At 35.5% G+C, this 11047-nt stretch overlaps 1 protein-coding gene across 1 annotated transcript; it reads right to left on the reverse strand.

Annotated features, from left to right (window-relative positions):
• LOC109327043 (E3 ubiquitin-protein ligase RGLG2-like) lies at window positions 5992–10923 on the reverse strand. The gene is made up of 12 exons (XM_019560026.1): window positions 10770–10923; window positions 10032–10286; window positions 8969–9053; window positions 8745–8885; window positions 8540–8653; window positions 8352–8449; window positions 7647–7726; window positions 7461–7566; window positions 7218–7345; window positions 6940–7117; window positions 6407–6463; window positions 5992–6311 (listed from the first exon to the last, which is right to left on the reverse strand). The coding sequence occupies exons 2-12, from the start codon at window positions 10272–10274 to the stop codon at window positions 6231–6233; spliced, it is 1311 nt and encodes a 436-aa protein (XP_019415571.1). The 5' UTR covers window positions 10275–10286; window positions 10770–10923; the 3' UTR covers window positions 5992–6230.

Genomic DNA, 11047 nt, shown 5'->3' on the forward strand with positions numbered 1-11047 from the left:
AATTTTTTGACATGGTAAGCAACATTCATCCTATCACTAAAACTTCTTTTAAGCACATATAAGTTATTTCTCACTTTAGCATGTCCAATCTTCCTCAAAGTAATCATATCGTGGATGGAACAATTGGAACTATCAAACATTAGTTTGCAGTGTAGTGAGTTCGTGAGCTTATGCATTGAGAGTAAATTGAAGTTGAACTCAGGCACATAAAGAACATCAGTTAAAATTAATAAATCATTAAGATTCACTGTCCGTGAGATTTTTGCTAGGACACGTGTGCCATTTAGCAGGCCAGTTGTAATTAGCATGATATTGTCATGAGTGGAAAAAATGGACAAGTCGGGGCACACATGGTTTGTGGCCCGTGTCTCCATTATCTAGTAGGGATTGTTACGTGATTGAAGATGTATTCTTGGTCTTGGCTGACTTGCTGGGCTTTGGCAGGATCTATGGTCAATTGGTTCACATTATGATTGTTGCTAGGTCTGGCAATGCTCTAAAGTAGTGTTATTAATTGCTCATATTGTTTAGCACCAAAGTTGAATCTATTCCCTTCCAAGTCATTAGATGGTACTTGTGAGTCTGCATTTTTTGTGTGTATGAGTTCACTACTTGTTGCGGTGTTGATAGGTCTTGTTTCCTATCTTGTTCTTTTTTTCTGAAGATTTGGTGAAAATTCATGTTTAAAATAACATGTATCCATTATATGTCTTTCTCTTCCATAGAAGGTGTGCACTTTAACTTTATTGCTTATTTGATTGTTGTAACCTCTGCATGCATTTCTTCCTCTACCTTGCACAAAACCACCCTTTTGTCCAATAGAGGAGTCAAATGATCTAAGTACTTTGAGCATTGATGAGTTGCATGGTAGTTTGTTGGTCCATGAACAAAGAATGCATGGATACCAAGAGGAAGAACATGTATTGAAAGTGGCTCAAAAAGATAGATCAAGCAAAGGAAGGGGTCGAGGTGTGTTTATAGGAGAACATGGCAGAGGTAGAGGGAGATAACATCTAAATAGAGCAATTATTGAGTGTTTCAAATGCGGCACTTTTAATATGAGTGTCCTAGCTGGGAAAAGAAAGAAAATGGAGAAGGAGAAGGAGAAGGAGAAGGAGAAGGAGAAGGAGAAGGAGAAGGAGAAGGAGAAGGAGAAGGAGAAGGAGAAGGAGAAGGAGAAGGAGAAGGAGAAGAAGAAGAAGAAGAAGAAGAAGAGATTTTACTAATGTCCTATGAAGAACCTCATCAAAAAAAAGAGAACAAATATGGTATCTTGACTCGGGCTGCAGTAATCATATGTTAGGGAACAAAGAATGGCTTCTGGATTTGGAAGAAGATTTCAGCAGGACAGTAAAGCTTGGGAATGATATGAGAATGGTAGTGGCAGCAAAAGGAAGTATAAGGATGCAATTAAGTGACATAACCCATGTAATATCTAATGTCTACTATGTTCCTAAGGTTAAAAACAATTTATTAAGCATAAGACAACTTCAGGAGAATGGGGTAGCCATTTTAGTTCAGGATGGAACTTGCAAAGTATTTCACCCTATGAGGGGGTTGATTATGCAAACTAACATGAGAGGGAATAGAATTTTTTATGTGTCAGCTTCTAGGCAACCGAAAAATTCCTTGAGTTTCCAAGATGAAGTTGAATCAGATGAAGAGGCACCTGCACCTTCACATGAGCCAAATACATATGGAGAATTAGCTGAAGGGAGGGGTGAACAAGGAAGAAGACCACCAGGTTGGATGTCAGATTATGAAACATGAGAAGGATTATCTAAAGAAGAAAATTTGAATGTAATGATGATGATAATGACTGAGGATGATCTAGTTTCTTTTGAATAAGCAATGAAGAGCAAAATTTGAGAGAAGCAATGTCAATATAAATTGAAGACATAGAGAGGAATAAAACTTGGGAACTTACTCTACTGCCTAAAGGAGTCAAACCTATTGGAACTTACTCTACTGCCTAAAGGAGTCAAACCTATTGGAACTTACTCTACTGCCTAAAGGAGTCAAACCTATTGGAACTTACTCTACTGCCTAAAGGAGTCAAACCTATTGGAGTTAAGTGGATATAGAGAAGCTCAAAGCAAGGCTAATGGCAAAAGGGTATGCACAACATCATGGAGTAGACTACACTGAAGTATTTGCTATATTGGCAAGACTTGATATCATTTGTGTTATACTCACAGTTGTTGCACAACTTAGTTGGGAGGTTTTTCAACTTGATGTGAAGAGTGCTTTTCTTCATGGAGAGCTCAAGGAGAAAGTGTTTGTGCAGCAACCTGAGGGATTCATAAAGAAATTAGAAGAAGAGAAAGTCTATAGGTTGGGAAAGGCATTATATGGACTTAAACAGACGCCTCGAGCTTGGTACATCAGAATTGAAGCTTATTTTGTGCGCGAAGGTTTTGAGACGTGACTCGGTGAGCACACACTATTCACAAAGTCGCAAGGAGGTAAGATATTAATAGTAAGTCTATATGTTGATGGCTTGATCTTTATTGGGAATGATAGAGCCATGTGTAATGAACTTAAAATTTCAATGATGCTATAATTTGATATGTCTAACTTGAGAAGGATGAGACACTTTCTCGGAATAGAAGTTAAGCAGGGATCAGATGGAATTTTCATCTGCCAAAGAAGGTATGCACGAGAAGTATTAACAAGATTTGACATAGAAGGTTGTAATGCATTAAAGAATCCAATAGTCTCAGGTACGAGGTCGTCTAAGAATGTAGGTGGAGTTAGAGTTGATGAAACTCTATTTAAGCATGTAGTTGGAAGCCTTATGTTTTTAACTGTCACTAGGCCTGACTTGACGTATGGTGCTAGTCTAATAAGCATGTTCATGTCCAGTCCCACTATGTCACATTGGCTTGCAGCAAAAAGAATTTTAAGATACTTGAATGGTACAACTGATCTTGGGATTCTTTATAAGAAATGAGAAAACAACTTGAGATTCACAGCCTTTGCAGACAATGACTACGTCGGTGACTTAGACGATCAGAAGAGTACTTCTGGATTTGTGTTTATGATGGGGTCTGCTGCGGTTTCTTGGTCCTCAAAGAAACAATTAGTGGTTGTTCTTTCCACTATAGAAGTAAAGTATATAGCAGCATCATTATGTGCTTGTCAGTGTGTCTGACTCATAAGAGTGTTGAAGAAACTTGGGGTTGAGGAAAAGACAGGAACTGCAATTTTGTGTGATAATAGCTCTGCTATACAGTTATTGAAAAATTCAGTGTTTCATGGGAAAAGCAAGCATATTGATGTAAAGTTTCATTTCTTAAGACACTTGGTGAATTATGGAGTTGTTGAGTTGAGTTACTACAACTCTTAGGATCAAATTGCAGATATCATGACAAAACCAATAAAGTTGAAATAGTTTGAGAAACTTTGTGGCATGCTTGGAATGGTTGAAGTTACTAAAGAGAATGAGAAAGAGTCAATTGTTATTCTCGCCCGAGCGAGAGGCTGCCGCTCAAGTGACAATTTATCTCGCCTGTGCGAGAGGGAGTTGCTCAAGGGACAATTTGCAGTTCTTGGAGGCCAAATTTATGTGTGTCTCTCACTTAAGCGAGGCACACAGTCATCCTACTCACTCAAGTGAGACTAAGACGTAGATGTCTCTCGCTTAAGCGAGGCACACAGTCATCCTACTCACTCAAGCGAGACTAAGACGCATATGCATTAGTTTAAGGGAGGAATTGTTAGATAGTCATTTTAATTTGGTGTTTATGGAGAATAAAACTATTTAATGGTCACTTTATTGGCATTGAAAATATAGTCGGTTACGCTTTTTCTTTTAATTTGAATAGGCTATATATAAAGTCTCAATTTATCAATACAATTGTAGCAATTTTTCTTCTTTTTGCTATCTCTAAATTTCTATGTTCCAACAGTTTTGAAGAAAATACCATGTGCTGCAAAGTAATCTTCCTGATTTAAAGTTTGTCCCATTATCACTTTGGAAACTTTTCACGGTCTTATTAAAGGTATAAACATATACAAATTCTATCATTATCGTACTTTTAAAACAAAGAGCAATTACCACCATGATAAATATATTCATATGAATTTTCATGCTCAAAAAAATAAAGCAACTCTATTATGTTATAAACATATAAGTAACGTTATATTTAATTATTATATACTTATATTATATATAACGAATCATGCTTTAAATAATATATACCCATCTGGTTCATACAAATATAAATCAGATTGTTTTATCACACAAGTCATGGTAAAAATTGAATCACGCTCTTTAAACAGTATAAACATGTAATTAAAATCGAAGTTACACTATATGGTTCAATTTTAATATACCATTATAATTATTAAATAATTTAATTTCAATACTATATCGTTCAATTTTAATAAAACCCAAAATATGTTTTCTCTAGTCAAGATCTTATACAGCTGTTGGGAAATCATGCACATAATACTGGAAAAGTCTTCGCATGTAGGAAGGACTTGTGAGATAATATTTTAAAGTTGTCAAATAAATAAAACAAATAAAAAGAATAAGGATTATCTATTTGTTATCATGGAGCCAATAAAGTAGTTACAATCTCGTCTTTACAGGAGTCTGCACAAAAGCTCCCACTAGAAAAACCTACATGGCTCCTTGTGCTGAGACAAGGGTATAAGTGAATTCTATATTTTGTGTATAAAGTTTGATTATCTCATGCTCTTTTTATAAACATGCAAAGTGACTAACCCTAATTCACATTATTGTTTATTGGAGTTGGGCTCATCTAATGAAAAATTATACTCATCTCTCCTATAAGGTACTCAATGTAATATATTTATGTAATAAGAGGTGGTTTGTATCCATTAAAAAAAATGATTTATATAATTTCACTAAAACTTAATGGTATATTTCATCCGTAGGTTATAACAATTAAATATAAGTAATATTAAACTACTAGTTTATAATCCATCACATAACTCCATTAATGTGAAATAATGAAAGTCCAATATTAGAGAGATAGTGACATGCGGCCTTACAAAAATTTTAACTATGTAACTTTTAAATTATAAATCATCAAACCAATCACCACCTCACCACACATATTGGATTGTCCACTATTGGAGAGCATCTTATCCCTTTTAATAATGCATTAAAATAAGTAATAGTAAAGGGAAGGTTCAATAGATTGAATCATGGAGGGTAAAAACATGCAGTTATTGCTCCACCAATCCTTGATGTCTCTTGCATCCTCTCATGGTTCTGTAACAATTCCATCCAAGAATCCTAGTTTGCGTTGTGAACGAAATGTATTACGCATGCTGATTTCTCATTCTTCATAATTATCTCCCTTCAACTTTAAAAGAACTAAGTACTACATTTGAGGATAATTTTTTTTTAATAAAGCCGCATAATGTGTCATGGTAAATACAATATATAGCCACATGATGACATAACCAGTTTGCAAATTTTCAGAATTTAAGGAAGAGAAGGAAAATGCTTTGGAACCATGAAATACGCTTGTAAGATAGCTTTAAAGTTTCTTTTTCTATCCCCCTTCTAAAACTCTACTCGGAAACAAACTCTCATACATATGATATGTTAACCCGTATAAAGACTCATTAAATGTACACCAACTCTTTTAGGCATGAAAGGCCCATCTGGCGCGTCATTTATAAGTTGATTATAAGGATTACTATAAAGTCACCACATTATTGTTGCAAAACACATGAACCATGTTAGTTTACTCGCATTTTCCATGGTACACGAACTTAACTTCTAAGTTCTAACTAATATGGAATTACAACAATTTTTATAGGTGTGCTCATTTTGAAGTGAGTTGATATTTCAACATTTAAAACACGATATCAAAATGATACCTTAGTCACATCTACTACTAGAACAAAAATGAACAGCGCTGACATGAACACGATCTAGCATACAAGTTTTTGTTTAGCAGGTATCAAGATAGGTCCTTGTTCTGAACCAATAGAAACAAACATGAGATATATGATCAGTCTCATTCATCAAGAGACATTGAGCATTCTATTGATGAATGGTCACAATTAATATTAATATTTAATTTAATATAACACAGAACCCAACTCTAATATAAAATGTGCTTAAAGCATAGACTTAAACGAATAAATACCAATAATATTTACAATGTGAAGCTAATAAGCAAACATTTTCTTGGTTTCATACCTCAACATGAAAAGCCATGACAATATTTCGAAGATATCGTCATCTAATAAAGTTTTATTCTAGTGTCAATGGTACTCCTGCAAATGGGGCACAGCTCGAGATCTTGTCCGCACTCACAGCATGTCTGCAAATTAATAAACACGACTCACATACCGACCGAAAAAGTGGCCAATCGACTAAAATGTTATGAAAAAACAGCAAAGTGCATTGCTTCCTTACCTGATGCCCGCAACCAAATGCCATGTTCTTCGGATCGGTGAGGCAAATGGGACAAACCTGTAAAGGATTATATAGCAAAGTCAGTCATAATTTTAGTACCCCCGGATTTGACATCTCCTGAAAAACCATATGTTTATTTGAGTGGGATTGACTGATGTCATATAAAGAATGTAAAACTGAAATGGATGAATGTCATCTCGGTATTTGGTATTTTGGGTGTTCAAATAATGAAACACCAACACAATAGGAGGTTTAAATTTGAATGAAGTCATGTGTATTAGATCATCTCTCGTGTGTTTTTCGCATGAAAAGGTCATGTACAGACTACATAGAGATATAGTGACAGACACAAACACATTACTCCCCAGATTTTAAAGGGGCCTGCTAACAGAGTCATTTTTAAAGCCATTGTGCTTCTCTCTTTCACGTCAATGTTATGTGAAAATACACATGAGAAGATTTCCACTCCCAGAGGTAGATATCTACTATGATGGAAGCAAACTAACAGCTAAGTGAGCGAAGAGCTTCAGTACCTGATTATCAGAAGCAGAACTTGCAGAACGGTCCGTGCCAACATCATGTCTGTGAGCTTGAGATGGTGCACTAGGACTGAAACTGCTTTGACGGGAAGTTTTCGGGGAGTTGAAAGATGCTGCACCATATAGAGGTGGTGGCAGAGGGATCCTGTCTATATCTTTCCCTCTACGATTACTGTTTGAAAAATAACACACCTTAAATAGTTTAAAAAACAGACAATATATCCAACACAGCAAGGCCTAAGAAAAACTGAAGTAAAATCAAACATCTCTACCCCAATATATTAAGTTCTAGGGTTGCCTTGTACTGAGAGGGTATTTCCATCAAGGCAGCAAGTGCAAACTCTGCTTCCTTTCTGGACCGATCCATGTTCTTTGACATTATTTCCGTGAAATTCACAAACTACAAACGACAAAACAAAAAAAGAAAAGTCAAGTTCAGTATTATTAAGAGCATAAACAGAAGAATGCTCTACAGAAGTGGCAGAAGTGACAACTTTTGAAGAGGAGATACATGCCTGGAAATTATCGAAGGCTCGGGCAGGGATGTTATCATCGAATTCTCTCATCATGTCCCACGGCCCGTCTCCAACTCCAACCAATATGATAGACAGGGGATATTCACTGCAAATAAATACATTTGACAAATATGATAACCAAGGCAAAGAATAAAGCAACAGCGAGTCACAAAGAGATATATTTACCTAGCTTTAACAATGGCTTCTACAGTTTTCTTTTCTTGTGCACTCAACTGCCCGTTCTGGGTGTCAACACTTCTCGTGACCTGTGACAAGTTCACAATCCTCAACATCAATTTGTTTATCACACTTACTCTCCATTTTTTGTTAATTGATGGGCAATGGAAAACATGATCACACCATGTCAAATGCTGCTAAGCTAATATCATGTCATCTCTACGTTTATAGTCCCATACGAAAACTACAACTAATTCTTACTTTGATTTCAATGTCATTTAGCAGCCATTTGAAAATAAAGTCTAGGTCTTGGGAGAAAATATTAAACAGTGCTTTTCCTATATAAAAAATCATTTAATCAAAATCAAGTGATTAAAACTTAAAAGCATCTGAATAACCAATAAATTAACCTTGGTTCAGCAAATATATTGCTTTTTGGGTTACTAACACATGTCACATTCATTGACTTGGTTAAATATGAACAAGTTCTAAGGTATTGTAGTATTTATAGAAGGCCTTATTTTCATCATCAATAACCCCAACTTCCCCCTCCCAATAAAAGAAATCGCAAATTTAACAAAAAGGAAAAGAAAATCAGGTTGCAGGCTAATTAGTTATTTTGATATAGCATACTAATTGCTTCGATTATTTGATCTAGAGTACACTCCTTAAAATATTTTTGAAATTTCAATATCATTTCAAAAAATGGTCTACCTGTCCATCTGCTATAATCAATAGGACATGGTATTGGCCTCCACTTTGCTCAACTATGGTGATTGCCATCTCAATGACTGGGGCAAATGATGTTGGTCCTGCCGGAAGTAAGGGGCACAAATAACATGAGCAAATAGCTGATTCAGAATTTAAAAAAGGCAAATTAACTTTGATCGATGTTTAAATACCTGCGAGCTTTAATTGAGGGACCAAATCCTTATACCGTCCCAACACTTCTTCAAATCCATGACAAAATCTCTCATCAGGAAAGAAACTAAAAACTTCCTGGTCATGTGTTGATGCTGCACGTTTGTACACCCAACACAATGTAAACTCACTGGGACATTTGATTCTAAAGCATGACTATAATCCTAACAATGTTTCTCAAATTACCATCTCCGAATCCAAAACATGGAATTAAGTTATCCTCATCAAAGGAAGACAATGTTTTCCCGATGATAGATATAGCTTGTTCATATGGATTTTGCTCATGACCAATGTGATGCAAGCATCTCCTTTGAAACGACCTTCCACCTAACACAAGCTATGCGTGTTAACACTTAACAGAGTTACAGAAGGGAGAAAAATAAAAGAAGAGAAGAAAAATTAGGCAAAACCTGTCCACTCATTGCTCTTTGTAAAATCAATACCAACAATGAGATTGGAAGACTCTAGGCCAGCACCTGCCAGAGCCTCAGTTACCTACCGATATGGAAATTTTGCTTCAGAATGTCACAAAACATGTTAATTTAAAATAACAATTACTGACCAACAAGGTGTTGGTCTAATTGTGTAAGGCCCCACTGGATCCACAGATAGATCAAAAGGTCAAGGGTTCGATTCTTAGGAACGACACTTGTTGGGAAGGGCAGTCGCGCACCTGAAAGGGATTTGTTCCTTACCCATAGGGTGAGGGGTTACCCTTGGTTATACCAAAAAAAATAACAATTATTGGTCTAGTGTGAACAGTTACACATTAGTCTAAAATTTACATCCTCCGTATAAAGTAATGACATGAAACTAGTAGCTACATAGACATTTGCTCAAAATGATGATATTTGTGTAGAGACATGTATATAAACTCGCAGCAATATACAACAAAAGGAAACTCTTTCTTTTAACAAATTCATCACCACATTTATATTATCAAAGTCATGAACTGAAGATAACAATTACAAGAAATAGTTACAAACATCAAGAAAATAAAAATGTTTCCCTCAGCTTCTCAAATTCATACTCTCCTCTTTAAACGATTTGAGCAATTAATAGAAGCACCAAATTACCCAAATGATTCAAGACCTTAACTGAAATGCATAAACAGAATGTTATTTCTCAAACTTCACAACTTAAACTCAAAATGCACACACATAAGTGTATAACCAGTGTTTTAAATTGCGTTTGCAGTCACGATTGCGGTTATTACATTTGTGGTCATTGCGATGCGGATTGCGGCCGTTGCAGTGTGAATTATTTTGTGAGGAAAAAAAGATTGATATTGATGCGGCATGATACGGTTGCATTGCGGTCTGATGCGGTGGCATCATTGTGATTCGATGTCGCACCGCAATTGCAATGTGATTGCAGCGGTCAATATTATGGCCGTGATGCGGTAACCAATGTTAGTATGCACATACTTCATTTCATTCATACATTAAGAATCCGGAAGCAGAGAAAATTTACCTGCTCCAAGCTATTATAATCATCATCTATCTTCGAAAACTTCCTATCTAGTCTCTTTCTTTGCTCTGGAACATGACCACCACCATAGCTTTGAGTTTGAGGTTGATTCCCAAAATACGCCTGAGGAACATTACCTTGGGTTTGTGGCAGATAAGGTGATTGGTATTGAGGATACCAGGAATGTGAACCTCTTGAAGATGAACTTTGCCTAGATCTCCTCCGTTTTGAAATTGATCCACCCATAAATTATTTATTCTAGACAAATTCAGCAACCCCATAAAAGCATTAATAAAAATCAAATCTTTCAGTGTATATTTAACAAGTTCAAGTCACATTCTTTCTAGGAAAGAAAATATAATTGAAAAAAGTTACTTTTTTTCTTATTCCCTTACAAAATCATGAAAAGTAGAATTAAAATGATACCAAAAGGTGCACCAATTTGCATTTTAATACACTCAAATTGGTTTCTTTTCAACTCTCTTACTTTATCCATTGTTTTATTTTTATCTAACTCTTATCAAAAAATTCGTATGAGCCGGAGTTCAAATCCCGGAAACAGACCTTTTATCTGCCCTACTCACTACTCAGACCTCACTTCCTTTCTCACCATTTTTTTATTAAAACTGGAAGAAAAAAACCTACCCATCAAAGTTACAATACTTATTAAAATTCCACATCAAAAAAATGAAATGTAGAGAAAGTAAAAAATGGAAAAGGATGTGAAAAGAAAAATGATACCTTGAAGTATTTGAGAGAAAATGAAGAAGTGGAAGTGAAAGAGAATTAGAAAGTGAGAATGTGAGTATCAATAGATATGTTTGGATTATGATGTTGGTGAACGGTGAAGGTTGCTTCCACGAAATTTCTCTTTCTATGTCTGCACTCCACTCACTAAAACCAAACAAAAGACTTTGTTGTTTGGTGTTCCGGTTGTTTAACGATTTACTCCACTATGTGTGTAAAAATATGATACAACAAGGAACAACCAACTTTATTTTACTTATCTTCTATATATA

This window comes from Lupinus angustifolius, chromosome LG14, assembly GCF_001865875.1.
Source record: "Lupinus angustifolius cultivar Tanjil chromosome LG14, LupAngTanjil_v1.0, whole genome shotgun sequence".
Taxonomy (NCBI): Eukaryota; Viridiplantae; Streptophyta; class Magnoliopsida; order Fabales; family Fabaceae; genus Lupinus; species Lupinus angustifolius.